We start from the raw sequence: 19140 nt of genomic DNA on the forward strand, positions 1-19140 counted from the left end.
AATTTCTCCTGAACAGTTCCTGTACAGTTGATATAAATATGCAAATGAGTGACCTGATGATGCCATTACCTCACAATTTCCCATTGATCATGTACCAAAAAATGATAAAAGTTCAATGTTTCTGTTATTTAAGTGTAAAACATAACATTACTTCTGATTAAATGACTAAAAAATAATGATCAGTTTATAGATTAATCAGGATTTGAGATTGGGGTATTGTTGCATTTGAATGAAAAACTAGAAATTTTGAAATTTCATGTACAAATATATGGCAAGTTGTGAGGGAATGACACCATCACTTCACTATGTGCATACTTATTGACTGATATGACACGGTTCCTGAAAAATGAACGAAAATTCAAAATGTCATAAATTACTTATTCTGCATCTGACTTTGATCAAATTTTCATTACTGTGCTAGAAAATATTATTCCTTCTTTTCAGACTAACTTTCAACTGCACTGGAATTCCCCTTTATGCAATGCATTTTGACAGATGCTCTGTCAAAATGCATTTCTACATCTTGTTTATAATCGATACCATCTGTATCCTAATGCAATCAATTGATCATACAATTTCAAAGTTTGCAAATGAGAGAAGTGCACTCACCTTCTTCTTCTTGAATGTCCTGTTGATTCTACTCAGCTTCTTGATGTCCATCTCAGTGGTGTTAACACAGCCTGGCACTGGCCGATGGACATCCCAGAATGCTCTCTCTTGACTGTCCAGTACTTTCCTCTCCATTTTGTCTCTCTTCTTGTCAACTCTATATTATAGTGGATGGGGTTAGGGTAAGGGTGGTAGAAAAGTGGCCATGACACAGATATGTTTAAACAGTGTTGCAATCAAACTACTAATATTTCTCACGCTCAGATCACAGTGGCACTAAAATTTTTACATCATAAGTGAATAATTAATTTGTGGAGCATGGACCACTTTTACACACCACATGGTAAGTCATGATTTCCTTTTTTATACTGTAAAGGGAACGGGTGGTGTAGCTATCTGCAGCGGTAAAGACCTTTCCATCAGATCCTATGAAACAAGTTTACAATAGCCGCACTTCTCTCTTTCTTATTGAACACCTTGAATTGAATACTATATCAACCAAATCCCAAAAGCACTATGTCACAAAACACAGAACTTTTAAAAAGTGCTTCCTTATGTTTTAACACTAATATTCTTTTGGTGAATCATTTATCCTCAAGCAATTCCACTTGTATTCATGTTGAATCAATGCACATTTGGTAGACAGCTATGTTGCTGTTGCAAGTGTGTCAAGACAAACTCGCTTAGCATTTGCACATGCCATCCTGTAATTTCAAAAACAGGATGGCAAGAGTAATAAAAAGTGTACCTCACCCTCCCCACATGCATTATCAGGAAAAAAAAAATACTGAAGCTTTTCCTCTGTATATGATCAACTAGCACACAAACAAATGCAGATATGAAAAGACAGATAAATGGTTATGTATAATGACTTTTCCATGACACAAGAAAGTGGAGAAATAGTTCATAAGATATATGTACATATCAATATATAAAGGTATATTTATATTTGTTGGTGAGAATTTATGACAGGCAGAGACCATAAAGTCCTTGTACTTTATTCATGCTAAGTGCCCTTTCATATCGAGTATAAAAGAAATTTAAAAAAATGGGATGTAAGAACATTATGATATAGTCATAGCAAGATTTAGAAAAATATTTGGTAAGGACATACATTGTAGAACACAAGTTTTGATATGCCCAATTTTCCAGAAACCATGTCTAGTCCCTTGAGACCATTTTCCTGTTACTCAGTTGAAAAATACAAGATTTATGGAAGAAGTTTAATAGAGCTCCATGTACGGGTTTACCAAAATTGAAATTTGACATAAGATAAGACAGTTATGTTATATCAAAGTTTCAAATATTGTTACATTGTAATGATATCAATAGGAACCACATTTTCAGATTTCTTGAGGCAATAATGTCATATATTTTGTGTGAATTAATGCACTTTACTGGGGTTAAGCAGAAAATAAAACTATGGTAGTTATCTAGAAAAAGAGCTATTTTGAGGTCAGTAGGGCTTGAGAAATTAACACTTGAAGCATTATGTAACTTAAATGTGAAATAGACTATCTGGCAATATGTTATTTTCAGAACTGATGTTGTTGTGTGTTCTTTTATAATTTCTATTTTCTCTTCCAAACATGGAGAGAATGGTAAAAGCATAAGCTTATGGACTCTGGCCATCCTTTAACATGGCAATGGCTGTAAATATAGATGTCGGATTGATAAATCAGACATGCTGCAGGAGATTGAATCTGCTTGCACTGAAATAACACATTCCTACGCCTCATGCACATCAGCAGCACAGGGACAATTCATCTAAATGTGCGAGACAGTTTTACCTTCCCTGGAATTCCATGGGAGGGAAATTCACACGACATTTTTCCACCTAGAACGGGTTTAGGATTTCCCTGCACTAGGACTGAGTTAACATGCTTCTTGGAAAAGGGTCGAGCAGAAACTGCAGCACAAGGGAGTACTAACCCTTTCAGGCCCACCATGCCACAGTAGCAGTGACATCTTCCACAGCGTAGTTGATGGTGGATATGACACACACTTTTAAGTACAGAGTCTCTGTGGGCTTACATGACATGCATTTGAAGAAATGTTTGCGTGCATGAATTCTGACGTATGCAGTTTTGCTGTCAAGTTCTGAGAACTTCAGAGATGAGAGATGTTTTGACGCACTAGGTGAATCTGAAGTAGAATACCGTTACCAGCTACAATTTAAGGCAAATGGGGAATAATTGTTCCTGATGGTAACACAAATTACATGTTAGAAAATCACATGAAATGATATGATATTCCATCTAGGGATTACAAAATGCCCACCTTAGCTATAACATACCTGTAATGGCCTTTTTTATAGAATTCCTCACTTACTGCAAAAACATACACAGAAGGTTAATAACATGAGATGCTTTTCATTTGCCCATCTTTGTCATCTCTTTGTGTGTGTGTGTGTGTGTGTGTTTCTCAAAGTTGATGTCACATAATTTCCTTTTACAAACCCACATTCTAAAACAATTGCTTTTCAGGGGATCTTTTTGTTTCACCAGAACTTGTAAAGTTCATGACAGTCGTGTGGAAAATTGATGAAAATCATATTAAATCCCTCACATTTTGATGATTACATAAAGATATATTAGTTTGTATGTTCAATTGTTTGGTGGGAAGTGAAAAATAAGCTGCGCTAAAATGAATTGACCCTTGGTAGAATCATTAACAAATACATCTATTGGAAAGATAGATCTTTCTTTTTTTTTTATATTTCATGCATCAAAAAGAAGAAAAAGAGTATTATATGAATCACATCAAAGTGATGTGACTAAGATGACTTGAGTGAGGCACTCTTTTAATGCCATGTTACAGATAACCTGTACAAATTTTTATGACTGATACTAAATACTAGATACATGAATTCTTTTTAGTGTTTGCTTATAAATTTCTTTCTACACATCATATATTTTGCTCTTTCTGCTTAATAAATGTCATATCTTCATATAGGGATAATCAAATTTTGCATCATTTCTCCAAATATAACATAAGAGGAGATGTAAAGTCGTGTGACTAATTTACAAGATATGATATTAAATAGTTGAAATGTCTCATGGTGTTTGCAATAATAAATCACGATATCTGCATGACAACAAAATGTTTTGATCATACTGCTAAACAAAAGCTGTGTACCAGGAAATCTTTGATTTTTTTTTTCTTTGTGAAAATTTGATTTGCAATACTTGGATTCTTCAAAACCTCTCTATCACCCCAATAGAGTGGTGATCAGATCTGACACATTCATTTATGTTTATCAATATTTGTACAGCATAAAATCTGAAATGTGTTTACTGAACTTATCATTCTAATGATCAGCAATTTAATGTAATATTGTATGTTTTAATCATTCACAATGAATGCATTTTGATATTTATACATCATGAATGAGGCAAGAGTACACTGAGTGAGGGGATATGAGCATCACATTAATCTCCTTGCCATCTGCCATCTGATAGAAACAAGGTGTAATTTATGATTTGCAGAGATTACAAATCAAAAGGAGAAGAAAATGGAAATACGAAGAAATCAATAGCAAGTTGATAATTAGTGATATTTGCCTTGGAGTTGTCCACCTTTTCAAACTCAAACTGCTGTTTCAAACAGTTGCTTTGTTCATGAAATGTCACAAATGTCAAATTTGTGCATATGATATAATAACAAAGATACATTAAAACTGGATTTTTCTTTCAATTGAGGATCTTAATTCTCTATATATGAGACCCATCACCACAAAAAAGCCTCAGGTATCAATCCTATTCATGTAAAAAAATAAAATAAAAAAATCTATCAAACTCTCCAGACTCTAATCTTTCAAAGTGAATATGTCCTATTTGTTTCTTTCTAAAATGCTGCCACAAAACAAGGTAGATAGTTTTGAAGATTTTGAGCTGTGCAGTTAGATAGGAGCAAGATGTACAGAAGAAAAATTATTCAAGCAATAGACGTCAGTTTAAAACACCGCTGACATTTTTTGTCAAGACCAAATAGTTTTACATTTCAAATCACTTCAACGCACAGAAATTCACACTTATGCAAGTAATATGTCAAACTTTTGGAATTTGAGAAAATACTTTTTTCACATTTTCACTCAAATTATTTTGATTTTTCATGAATTTGACTTTGTGAGGGTAATGTGGTGACAAGTAAGGGTTATGCACATATGTAGAGAGCTTGTTTTGTTCATGTATGAAAGCTTTCAAAGTACAAAGATAACATTCCTCTGTTTACCGCCTGCATTAAAAGAAAAAAGACTTGCACGCTCTTACAAGCTAAATCCACCTTGTACAGATGTGCTACATTCTACAATTTTAGAATATTCCTTATCTTTTATGTATTACCATAAGTCCCATAAATGAATAAATATATATATATTATATATTTTATATATACACATTATGTGAACCTCATTTATATACATATATGCACGTATGAACCTCATTTACACATGCATATACATACACATGTATGCACACACTTATGAACCTCATATTTCTTTCTCTATTGATTTAAATGCTATATTTATTGAATTCTCAGTCTTCAAATAAAGTTTAATGAAGTCAGCACTTGTATACATTTTAAAATCACAAACAAGAATAGCATGCTTGCTTGCAATCATATGATATAAATGCAGTGTGCAATACTCATTCCACTGGCTATGATTCTGAAAAATTAAATCCTAAAAAGTAACTTTTCTTCACAAGGAATTAATCTGTAACAATATGATTCTCCTGACTTTTTCTACTGCTTATATTGTGCTTCTACAGCTCTGACCTGCAGTGGTGCTTTGCAGTGCTAAGGATCATGTGTGATTCATATGAAAAAAGGGTCTCTTAAATATGAGGACAGCATACCCTTGTACTCTGCATTCATCACCATGTGTCTCGTGCATTTAAAATTATGTGTGGGCTCCATCCATGCCCTACTATCAGACAGCTTGCATCCTGTGGCTTTTTTTTTTTTTGGTGTAATTGTGTATACTTGTGTATGTGTGTGTGTGTGTGTGTGTGTGTCTGAGTCTCTGTGTATCTGCAAATGTGTGTGTTGTAGGTGAGGCAGGTTGGCTCTGCAGTGTGTTCCTCCTGTGTGTGTCAGGCCAGCATTAGCATGCAAGTGGGAATGAGTAAGTGTATAAATGCGAGTGTCTCTCATAGTATGCTGTTGTGTGTGTGTTCGCATGTGTGTGTGTGTGTGTGTGTGTGTGTGGAGGCGTGTGGTGTGTGTGTGTGTGTGTGTGTGTGTGTGTGTGTGATCATGCTTATGTGTTCTTGTATGCAGTGTTCTCAGATGCCCCGGAGCTTTTGCCAAGCATTTCCATTATGAAGACAACAAGCGACAGCAATGGCGTGCGTGGGGGTCATGTGACGTAGTTCTGTCTCTCTCACCAAGACAAGAGCTTGTCATGCAGATGATGAAGATGATGCTTTTTACAGTTTATTGCCATGGCACCCCATGTATTTAGCAACTTTTCTTGGACAATTTTCCTCATCACTGCCATTTATGGCATCATCTCCTGCCCCCATGGCCAACCAAACTTTGAGCTTCACAGCACCCAAAAGAAATAAGATAGGAGATATTTTAGGATGGCTGTAAGCGTGGGATGCTGTTTGTGTTTTGTTGTTTTTCCCTCCTGTTCAATTTACAGGTTTCTAAATAAAAGGGTTCCGTGTAACCACATTGACAGCTAGGAATTGCCCCTTCCTATAGGCCTACCCCAATTTTCTAAGTGTATGAGTGAGCATCTATTAATAAATTCTGAAATTGTAGTTTGCATCAGATAAGATGGCACTGACAGCAAGATGACATCGTGAAATCTATTAAAAGAAATTTCAACCCTCAATTGCACTTTAAAAAAAAACACAAACAGACAAACATCTTCACATGCAAACATGTTCTGCATTTTGTTTTCAAAAGATTATTCATAACTGTACAGCAGTCGAGTCTCCACGAAAGAATAATATCACTCCATAACTTGGAAACCAATCATTCAAATGTAGTTCTCTAGGTCGTACTATGAATTTCAGCTGAATAACACTACTTGGACTCTACTTCATGTACTGTATACGGCGAATATTTCGTGGGGTTTTTATTTTTGTGAATTTCGCAAGCCAGGTGCTATTCGCGAAATTAAAGACACGCAAAAATATTGACTCTGATTCCGACGTGGATGTGACGTACGCATGTACAGGACTCCACGATCGCGAATTTAACCACTCGCGAAATCGTCAAGAATTCCTGATTCGCAAAAATTTAGACTCGCGAAATATATGGCATATACAGTATCTCAAATGGATGTTGCTATGGTAGGGGAGATACTTTTCCAATAACATACCAAAAGTTAAATATCAGTCAAACTCACACAGGTTCTTCTGACATAAAGTTGTATCTTTGCTCGCTAATGGTTTGCTTTCTGGTGTAAGATAGTATTTGCGCAGTGCAGCTGGTTCCAATGACTATGATGTGAATGATGAAACCTATCTGTTAACAAACTGGTCTCAACTTAGACATTGTTAAACCTGTGCTCAACAAAGTTTATACTTCACACATTGTATACATGCAGAGAATTTTATTAATTGGATTAGTGATTTTCATGAATTACCTTTTCTTTTTTCTACATGTCTCTATGTTTTCATCTCTCTTTTTTCTCTCTCTTTTTATCATTACCCTCCATTGGAAGCCCTTTAAGTTTCCACAATTGAAAATGAATGATAGATGCATTAAAGCTAAGGTTTAATCACACAGTGATATAGTGGTTAAGAAATATGATCAGAAGTGATACCTGCAACTCCTTGTACTTTCTTGGATAGTTTGAGGCTTCTGTACAGATGTCTAAAGGAGGCTGTCTACAAGACGTACTTTGCACATGTAGATATAATACTATCATCTAGCTTGGAATATCACTCAGTATTTTAAGTGGATAAGATAAATCCCATACTGCAATTTTATTTTTGAGACTCTTCATTATGGACGATTGCTACCTTTAAAAAATTTCTTCTGCTGTGAAGAATTCCTAACTAATTCCCTACATGTCAAAAGAAAAGATCACATTGTAAATTGATATATTGCTTATAAAAGAAGGTAATTCCCCATGTATCTGACAAAAGGCTCACCATAACAATGAACAGTGGTTCACTCACTATCCTCACAGCTGAATTGTACAGAATAATTCAACACAGTGTTCACAAACTTTTAAGTAATAATGTCAAATAAGCTTTGGTATTGAGTCTACATTACAGAAATCATACTGAAAAAACCTGCTTCAAGCAGTCCTTGTGCAAAATGTATTTTGTTGATGATTTACCGTAAGGTACATTTCATTATATGGCCAAGTTTTCTTGTTTTTCTTGATGACCATTACTTGGCAAATGGTTATGCACATCTAATATTAGATACTGCCTTATCTAATATTGTTTCACTCTATCAGGTTTGTTTGACGATAACTGTAAAATGCCTGTATATACAACACTGCAAACACAAACTATACTTACGAATGCCCCCAAATGTGCACAGATACAGGTCTAATTAGAGCAGCTGCATGCAATCTGATATAGTTTGATATCTCACCAAGATATGAAAACAGTAGTAACGACTGTCTGACATTAAAAAAAAAAAAAGATACAGCTCTTGAATATGGTTTGCAGGATATGATGACCATCTTTATGCTGGACTATTGAAATCACAGCAAATGAGATCAAAGAAACTCATCACACAGCTTTGATTTTCTTTTCAGGAAGTAGTAAATAGAGACACAATACACTGTCTGATTGTGATGTAGACACACAAATTGCTTCAAGGCTGAAATTCAAATGAGTTCTTTTCTGATAGCATTTAACATCAGTGTGCGATTACTATATCAGCATAACAGATTATCTCCATGAAAGTTGATACAATACTTTTAAACCTCTGTGACAAGAATGCAAGTTTAATAATGACTTTGTATAGATTTCTGCTACAGTATTCCTGATAATCAAGAAAGTAAGGAATTTTGTGAAAGCATCACTTAAGAACATATTGTATCCAGGGTATCTCAAAACATATCATCATCTAATCTGCATTTCGTGTTAATGATACCTTACAGATTACCATGTAACTTAAAGAATGAAACCAACTCACTTTGCTTGTGCCTCAGCTTGCATGAAGATGAATTCCCACTTTCTAGAGAACATCCGCTGAAGTTTGGCCAGGTTTTCCTGATGAGAAAGTGATGTATTAACAAAATTGTCATTAACACATGACTCTTGATGTTTTATATTGATTTTGAGACTGATGATATACAAAACTATCATACAGATTGCACTTGGTTCAATATTTACTGTTGATGTCAAGAACTTTACAATCATCCTGTTTAGTCAATTTGGCAGAGGCGGGATAAGTGACACAAAAATTTCAGTGATCTTGGAAAACTCACTGTTATTTCTTTCTGCAAACTATCTTTGTAAACATGCTACTGACCATTAGGGCAGAACACATTGGGACATTGTATTTTAGGAACTGAACTGGAAACCCACTGTAAATTTCATGATTACTTAAACATCATTTACTGCCTTGCAAGAAGTCACTTTTGTATAAAAGACTTTGTTTCTTTAGCAGATGTGTACCACTTAAAGTGCTCTTATGACTTAGTCAGTGATACAGGCATTATCTATCACAAATGGTTAAAGAAAAGGGGGAGGACATGCCCATTACATGTAATATTAAATAGCTTCATTTCACTATTATAACAATACTTCTACCATTCTGCATCCCATTTCATGAAAGATGTTAAGATAACAACTCTTGCTGGAATGGCATCTTCCAATAGCAACCGCCAATCAGGAAGCTGGATTCTTGTTGTTACCATGACAATTGCCATTCCAGCAAGAGTTGCATCGTATCAACATTTTATGAAATGGGGCCCTGCTTATAAGGTACCTATGTTCATACATAAAATACAACTGCACTTGAAATATGATAAATACATTAGGTCAACTAATATTCAGACGTAAAATTCTAATGTTTCTTTAAAAGTGTGCTGTAAAAGTGAGACAACTCTTTACTTACTGCTTCATAGTCTGCAAGTTCTAGTCTTGATTTGTTTTGCATAGTTCGTTTGCACAGGTATACCGCTGTGTTGAAAGAAGCATGAAACAAGAAGAAAAATGAGTTAGTGTAATCAACCAATACAGAACAAAGGCAAACTTCACTCACATCATAGGATGCCAAGTACTCACAGTGATACCTTCAAAGGTTAATATATACTATCACACAATAATGTAAATATTAATGTGAGGGAGAATATTAACGTATTCTCATCATTATTTAAGAAAAAAAGTCCACATACAATCAAAAGTGATAGGTAGGTAACAAATGCAAAACACAGGTACAATCTCAGCTGTCTGAGCAGCCCACACAAACTACCATTGCCTTGGAAGAAGACATGGGTAAAGACTTTGACCTAGAAGAGGAAATGCCACTGGAACTTCATCTTCCTCAGCTAAACCTTTAGCTCTGGAAGAAGGTAGATTGTCATTATGTGTTGAGAAAGTAGCTTTCTATTGTAGGTGGAAGAACATGTTGCTGTTTGACATAGCTATATCCTGTGAGATTAACAATCTATAAAATCACCATTTTTTAAAAAAATGCACAGATGTTTCTATATTCAGGATATTGGAGTGTTCAGACTGTTGAGATTAACTCACTAAATCTTCAGTTGAAACAGAGGGCATTAACAATGTGGAGATGCTGTTGAGTTAGTAACCATTGCGACCCATTCCTCTCCTAATGATTATGTCTAACTAATGATTAATCCAACCGCTGTAAAAGTGGAAATTTTTGCGGTGTTGAAATTTTCGCGCATTTCACGCAACCACAAACTAGCGCGAAAATAAAAGCGTGCAAATATTTTTGCTTGTCATTTGTTCCTGTACTTGGTGTCTTGATTCCGCAGAATTAAAAACATGTGAAACTCTTCTCACCCTGCCAAGCGTGAAAAATCAGTAGCGCGAAAATATCCACTTTTACAGCACTTACATGTCTATCATCCATTTACATGTTCAAGGATGCATATTTACACATGAATATGTACACATTAATATAAGTGTGTAGCATCTTTGTGCTCAGGTTGTGTATAATTTATGTTAAAATCATTTTCATTTTACTGCTGAGTAGGCAATGCAAGCAATCACATTACATCACATTAAAAGTTGTGGAGGTCAGATCTCTCTTTCTAAATAAACCCTTTTTTTTTTTTACTCGATTTGATTGGAAACAGTTATCAATCATCCGTTCCGTATTAATGATCCATTATGTGATTGCTGTTCTTGTGGATCTCATTGGAGGGCAACGATGCATGGCTTTCATGAATTAGTCAAGCAGAATTGCTACTAAAATGGATTAAAATGGGGAATCTTAATATGTCCATGCTTTTCAGCTTTAAAATAAAAAAAGGTAAATCCCAAATCATCCAATACAAAGTGATACTATTAAAAGGTGGGACCCATCTTTTATTAAGATTGTTTTGTTTTACTTTGATTTTTGATATCTAAGCCATTTCAAAACCAATTATCTTCAAATAAATTTTGAATTCCTCTAGAATTGTATGATTTTTAACATTTCATAAAGTGGTTTCTAAGTATCACCCAAAAAGTTAAAAGCTGAATTTCTACCTCAAATAATATTTTATCATCCCTTTAAATGACTTTATAATGATCTTTGCCTTAAACCAACAGAAAATCAAACTGATGAAATTGGGCAAGCATTTGATTTACTACAATCTTCCTGCAGAACATGGATAAAGGAAAGACAACTGAACAGATTGTGAACTTTAAACAATCAAAATCTACCTACGCCCAAATCAACTATTCTTACAAATAGCACTTTATATTCGGCATCGAGATTATTCAATACATTACCAACAGAAACAAGATCAATAACTTCAATTACTGCATTCTCAAGAGCAATTTCGCACATTTCCTTTGCTAATTATTCTACCTGATTATATCATATTTCTCAAAGTACACAATGCTTATGTAATTACTGTCTCCCAATAACTTGTCACATGTTTGATTTTTCCTTCATTTTTTTTCTTTTTTGTCTGTACTTACACATTGTATAGTCTGTGACTTTTTTTTTTCATTTTTTCTGGCGTTCATTTGTAATGATTATTTTTTGTTTTTTTAATGTGTATTCTCTTCATTGTATGATTTCTATGTTTTGTTATAATTTCATGGCCTTGCTGAAAAACAGCTTATAGCTGATAGCAAGCTTTTTACCGTGGTTAAATAAATAAACTCAACTCAACTCAACCTATGCACACCATGTTTGCATCAGTCAAATAATGAAATAGTGTCAGCAGCTTTGCTCTGTGTGAATGTGCTAGCCATCCTTTTGCCAGAGTATGTCCATGGTAAGCAGATGTTTTCGTGGAAAGAAGTCAATATTTGAAGGTATCTAGGAATGTACATAAGTATGTTAAAAAAAAAAAAAAGCCAAGACATACACTCACCAACAATGGACTCGTAGCCTTTCACACATTGAAATCTTCATCAGATATGAATTATCATAATACTCTCATTCTCCCTTTGCCCTTTTCGGTAGTAATTTTCAATACCCAAAGGTTTCTTTGCATTGGTCAAAGTTCAAAATGCCCATCAAATGAGCATCCATAGCCTATTTGCCATGCAAAGGATCAAAGCCCATGTATAAACATTCAGGAAAACTAAAGAAAACATTTTCATGGATGAATACTTTGCAATCATATGCAAGGACGTCTCATTTGAAGTATGGACCCAATGGTCATATTGTTTATTTCATGAAAAAAAGAATTTGGAGACCACTGCACTACATTGTCTGATAGCCATGTATCGCACAATTTGTTAGAGGTTGCAGTTTCATGAAGCCTTTTGTTCCATGAATGGCTGTGCCCTTTGTTAAAGTAATCTATGCCTCGTTAGATAACAATGTAGCTGCAACCATGGCCTGGCAGGTTATTGATTCTCTTTTTCAACCATTGATATCCCATTAGTGCTAAATAAGAGGAGACCTTAGTCAGGGGCTTCATTAAAAGCTAATTTCAATATCATAACAGGCTGGAACACTTAGTGATTAGATGAAAGGATGTAGCATGACAAAAGTAATTATTACAGCTTGTTAGATACTGATTTCAAAAGAACACTGCACACCTCAAGACACTTGATTTAGCTTTCCTCCAAGAAGGCGACAGTGAGAACATTAACGAAAAATGAATGCACTGTACAGTGAGGGCTTTAACATCATCAATAATGCCTGTATTAACCTGTTGAGGACGAGTCCCGAATATACTCGGGCAGGGGTCTATGGGAAATGCGTGTTTTAGCAAAATCAGCCCGTCCTCAATGGGTTAATATCCTATTCATCCTGAAGAAGCCACCAAATGCTGTGATTGTTCAAAGCAATCAATGACGTACCCTCTAAAGGCATTACAACACCTAGTCTATGCTACCACATCGTAGTTATTAAGTACCTTCCCACTATGCATCCAGTTTAATCCTCTTTCTCCCAAACCAGTCATGGTTATAAATAACTGTCACTTTTATGCCCTGGCTATATTAACTTCTTTTCATGAGCTACAACCATCTCAAACTTCCAATGAAATTATACATAGAACAGGTTGGCAATAGCAATGGAAGGATTAATCGTGAAGCTCTCACCCAACTTTGCATTACAGAAGAAAAAAATATGTTGTCTACTCCTTTGTTGTCAGTATGGTCAAGATTTAATAGTATTATATCTTTTGTTATTGTTGGTTTCTTAGATAGATGGATTTTTTTTTTTTTATTTGACTTCATGATGATGCATATTTGTTTTCCAATAATATACAAGGGTCTGTGTGTGATATATATATATATATATATATATATATATACAGTGTACATTATAAGTACAGTCAAACCTGTTTTAGTGACCACCTGTCTATAGTGGCCATCTGCCATATACGACTGCTAAAAACAATTCCCTAAGAGATAAAGAGCATGTTAATGAATGTATCTATATTAGCCACTTTTTTCGTCGCTATAGAAAGGTTTGACTGTACATGTGTCTATACATACACATATCTGAATATCTTCTTCACATTCATGATCACTGTGGCTAAACTGCATTATAGTTGAGCTCAATACATAATGAAGCATGCTACTTGCATATCATATTGCACATTGAATGCCTGTCTCATCTTCATGAATACTGAATTAGTCTGAATGCATGACTGAAAAGTTCTTGAAAAATGGCAAGAGGATTCCTGCCTATTCCATCTGTATTCCTGCATACCCCGACACCTCCATAACACTACCTTCATTTAGCATGATCATGTTTCTCAATTTCATCCCTCTAAATAATCCCCACCTCCACATCCCAACAAACAGAGAATATGTTCTCACTCTCTCACTTGTCTTTATCATCTGCCTCCCTTTGATAATTTACTCATCTACAATATCTTCATCTTTCAATATTTCTGTGGCTGGGTGCATCTACGTATGTGTGTATGTATGTATGTATGTTTGTATGGATGTATATATTTATGTATATAGGGTTCCCAACAGTACCAAAGAGAAGAAATGTCATCTTTTTAATGTGCTTCATATATACGAATATTCTGACATTAAAAAATCAGTTCCATTTAAAGGGTGTATTCTTAGTGCTGATGGCAGAAAGATTGTTCATTTTCATTTACTTTTTCAAGTATGATATTCTGTGAACTTGGGCTTGAAAGACAATTTCATTATTACAATGTACTGTGCATTTGTCTTACAGTGCAATATGTTTGGAAGCTGTCACTTTCCCGAATATCAGTCAACTTACAAACTTATGGGGAACTAATCACTAGGAAATACCTTTTTACCTTACCTTTACATTATTGCTTTTTTCTTACAATTCAACTCAGCATGGGAAAGAATTATGAAAAATTATGAAACATTTTTTTACTTTCTATACCCATCTGACACTAAGGAAAATCATCTTATCACCATTTAAATGACATCCCCAAACATCAGTCCATATCTTACATTGGAGATAGATTAGATAGAATGAAAAAAATTCATTAAATCTGCACAAAACTTACAAAAACTCAACCAACAAACAAAAATGCAAATTTGAGAGAAAACCAGGAGCTTTTATCTTCAAAAATATGTTCCCAATTATGAATCATTCTTAGATTAAGCAGTCTAGAGGCTGAAAGTTCTGCCTTTAAGCGAACAGTGTCTCAACTGGAAGATATATCTTTTTTTAATCTTACCATATGAAACACTAAAATGGAATAGTAAATATTATGATATTTAAGTTATAACAGCAGCAAGCAACAGAAATGTCGTTTTGGGTCTTGGAGGGTTAATCTGTAAAAAAAATTTTAATAGTGATCTGGAATTTAGATCTTTTTAAGAGGGTCATGACAAAAGTCTGTCTGGCATTAAAATATCACAGGACTTTATAGCTGTTTTTATTTAATTTTCAGTCCCAAGAATTTAATCATGAGTCTACAATACAATTCAATAGACACTTTGAGGGTTTCTCTAACTCAGATTTCTGTACAAATGCTCAGTGTGCTACCTTCCTGATTCCCCTGCACACAGATTGTAGAAATCTCATGCCAGGTTTGCTTCCCTGACATATGAATAAGTTGGTCATAATATTTCTGTTTGGGTAACCATTATATATGCAGTGTCTTTTTTCCTGCAGTCATTAACTATGAATATTTCTCACCGAATATCACTGGTACCATGGTAAAGCATTTGGATTGATAGGACAAAACCCCCAATTTAGAAGTTTTCCCTGATATTCCAGGTCATCCTAAGTAAATGAAAAAAATATAAATGTTTAAAATATGAATAATTTTCTTTATCTGGGAATATAGAATTCTCCCACAAGTGCACCCCTTCTTGCATCAATAAAATTATCATAAGTTCATGGCCTTTAGCAAGCTCTCTAGTATTTGTTAATTACAGAAGGTCTACTGAACTTCAAGTCATATGGACTTGATGCATTATCATTAAGATCAGGATGGTTGTTCAATTCTCTTGAGGATCATTAAGATGAAACATGGCTTTCCATAAAAATATCATGACTATTTGACTTCCATTCTTTAGATCAATCTTAACGGGTCAATTTCAATTCATCCTTTGCATACTCAAAACCCAGTGTTGCAATCTAGAAGTATTTGATTTTCACCAACAAAAAAAAAGAAGCAATACTGTGCCATGTTGATTCAAGTCATCAGAGTGCAACCAATAAGATGAAGGTTGCCAACACCGCATGTCAGAGTACATGTCATATGGATATTGCTAGATTATGTACACACACTACACACAAAAACATGCGTGAACAAAGGATAGCTACACATGTGCGAACATACATATGTGCAAATGTACAATCTCATACACATAGATACACAAAACAGACCTGAGCTCTGAGAACTGTTTTATTGATTCAAATGAGGTCTACAAAGGGGGTACTTCTTTTAAGATCCATTTTGTCATTTTCATAGCGTACAGAACATTCATCATGCAACACTTTTAGCCACATTGATTTCCTTTCTTCATTCCTATGTGGACTGCCCTTATACCGGTTATGATTTGATTGGGAATATGTCTTGTTAGACTCTGATTTTTAGTTGCTATGCCACTCATATCCCTGTCTTCATCTTTAATTCAACATTAACAAATGAAAGAAAGAAAAAAAAAATGTTGAAGCTGAAATGCAAACACAGACGGTTGCGATGCAAATGGCAGGTGCAACGCATAAATTCCAGTACTGTTTATAAATGACAACCAGACATAAATCTCCAATGCTCCTTGAAGCAGCAAGAACCAGCACCTCGAAGGCATCAACAGAAAAAAAAAATTACATACATGTAAATCACACACATGAGTCTTAAATGGTGCTAGCAGTGCAAAGAGGTGCAATTGAAATCAGTCATACAAATGTACAATGCATGTCTGTACACACATATCCCATGTAGCAACTGAGCAGCCCCTGTATTTTTCTGCATGGTCATGGAGAGAAAATGCATGGCTGCAGTAATGCTAATAGATTTTATGTTTGAAGGGCTACTGTATCTCATCTCTCTATGCACACATATATAAATGGCCACAAATGGAGCTGGCATAAGACAGTGCCAAGGTTTGGTGTGTGTGAAAAAACAAAAACAAAACTGACATATAATCTATATGTGCCATATATTTTGCCAGGTTTTTATTTTTGCAAATTTTGTAAGTTTGGTGCTATTCGCGAAATTAACAACATGCAAAAATATTAACTCTAAACCTCAACATGAATACAACATCACGTATACATTTTTCGGTTTATCACTGTACATCCCAACTGCGAATTTATACACTTGTGAAATTGTTGAAAAGTCCCGATTCGCAAAAATTAGTATTCATTAATGATGATATGACGTATTATGCATTCTACCAACTTGCTCCTGTAACACTTTCCCTTTTATCAAACCCTGAATAAATTTAGCTCATAAATATTTCAGTAGACAGCCCCTGATTTCTTAGATAATACAAATTTCAAGCTTTTGATGCATGAAATCATACTGATTTTGCTATGAACTGTGCAGTTACAAATATGCATCCATTTTTTTCATTTATATATAATTTCATGTATATTGGCAACAGGCTTGTTAGTCATGCTGGCTTTTTGATAATGCAAATAAAAGGTGCTCAATATTATCTGCCATTATTGCCTTCTTGTAATGCAATATTTATCATTCATTCATAGCCCGTCACTTCTAATTTATTCTGCACGTGACAGGGCTAAAAGATATATTTTCTATATATCTTTTTCAGCTTTGAATGTTTTTGGAAAGCTAGCGAGAACACTTTGACGACTCCTGAAAACTACTTTACATAACCTTTAATCTAAAAAAAAGCTGGAATGTCATTAAGGCTGTAAAACTATTGCACTTTATTTGCATACCTGTATTCAAGAAGTGTAGACGGATTTTCTGAAAGATCTGTAAAATGTTTTAAACATACCTAAATCAAACAGAATGTTTAATCATTCCAATTTAAGTACACATTCAACCTATTTTAAATGATTATAAGACAAAGTTTGTCAGTGCCCTCCTCTCTTTAACAGTTAGTGTTTGTGGAATAGCTGTTGACTCACTATTTGCAAGGCAAAAAGATAAAGAATTCCTTATAGCAGGAGTGCTACAATAAGCTCCACACAGATGTGGTTGTCGCTCTACTCTGTATTGGAAATGAGGTCAAAACTTTTGCAAAATTACAAACGGCATACAGCTAATGGGCTGTTAGAACTTGAATTGTACAAACTCTTCACTGGACTTGAGCAAAGCTTTGAAGTACAGGCAACTGCCACTATCTGAATTGGACGTGGGTAAACAGAAACATTGTTTTCATGGGACAACATCACAGTATACCATTTTCAAAGCATGTTATTTTTATCACTTGAATGGGGTGACACAGCAGGGCCCATCTTCATAATATATTCTAAATATCCTAGATATTATGAAATACAACTAGCTAAATGAAGAAAATTCAGCAAATATATCATACAACAAGATGTAGGCATGGGTGTTTCCTTCCTCATGCCAGTATACTACATGTATGAAGGAATATTCCACGGTACTTGATGATTAATGCCCTGATAACAACTGCATTTCTGAACTCTTTTAAACAGGACAGATCTGTACTTGGACAAAGGTTTTTATTCAGACTCATTTTCATGTGATCTGTGATATTTTCTTCTGTTCTTTGATGTTCCATGTGCTATCTACCTAAGATCAAAACATACTGCTACTAGTACTATGACAAAAGCAAACGCATTCTTGCATATATATATTAATTTTTCTTTCACAGTGGATAAAATGATCCTTCCACAGAGGTTGTCATGTCCATGGTCTGAGGGGTATATTTCAAGAGATGATTTTCCTCCCCGGAAATTGACACTCTTGTATCCAGTAGCTTGAGTCCTCAAATGGGATATATACACTCTACTTCCATGCTCTGTGGTTATACCTGGTTACTGTCCATGCTGAAATCCACCTGAACCCCCTTCCATCCAGACACAGGGCATTACACTTGTTATGGAATAATTACTTCACACTGTGCAATACACTCAGGGGAAAAAGCAATGGAATGAAACTAAACCACATTCCATACATACTTGTCTAAATTACCCAAAGGACACCACCTACCGCTCCCTTACGACACAATTACTGTGTCTGGTTATGACATACCTCCAGTGGCCACGAATGAAAACTTGAATCCTTTTCATATACATCATTCTCTGATGAAAACTCACACATATAACCCCATGTGAAGAACTCCCTTCAACCAGTGTGCATGGTATTCTCTGAGGTAAGAGATCCATACCTAAGCAATGGGCAAAGACAAATTGCATTGCATTGCAAGAATGTCCCAGGTATGTGGGATAGGGTTAGGGTTAGCAAGAAGCAAGAAGATCACAATTTAGCTGAACATTTTAGAATAAAAAGCTTTTCATTCATCCTACATCTTTCAAAAAAGGGTAATTCTCTCTCTCTCTCTCTCC

The 19140-nt window shown here is 34.9% G+C and overlaps 1 protein-coding gene across 3 annotated transcripts in view; it reads right to left on the reverse strand.

Annotated features, from left to right (window-relative positions):
* The window catches only part of LOC140234378 (regulator of G-protein signaling 7-like), an 86296-nt gene that overhangs the window by 39293 nt on the left and 27863 nt on the right, over window positions 1–19140 (reverse strand). For all 3 annotated transcript variants that reach the window (XM_072314441.1, XM_072314438.1, XM_072314435.1), the window contains exons 5-7: window positions 9652–9716; window positions 8725–8801; window positions 610–766 (exon numbers count right to left, since the gene is read on the reverse strand). In XM_072314441.1, coding sequence (XP_072170542.1) covers window positions 610–766; window positions 8725–8801; window positions 9652–9716 — 299 coding nt within the window. The remainder of the gene's footprint in view (window positions 1–609; window positions 767–8724; window positions 8802–9651; window positions 9717–19140) is intronic.

This window comes from Diadema setosum, chromosome 1 (assembly GCF_964275005.1).
Source record: "Diadema setosum chromosome 1, eeDiaSeto1, whole genome shotgun sequence".
Classification (NCBI taxonomy): Eukaryota; Metazoa; Echinodermata; class Echinoidea; order Diadematoida; family Diadematidae; genus Diadema; species Diadema setosum.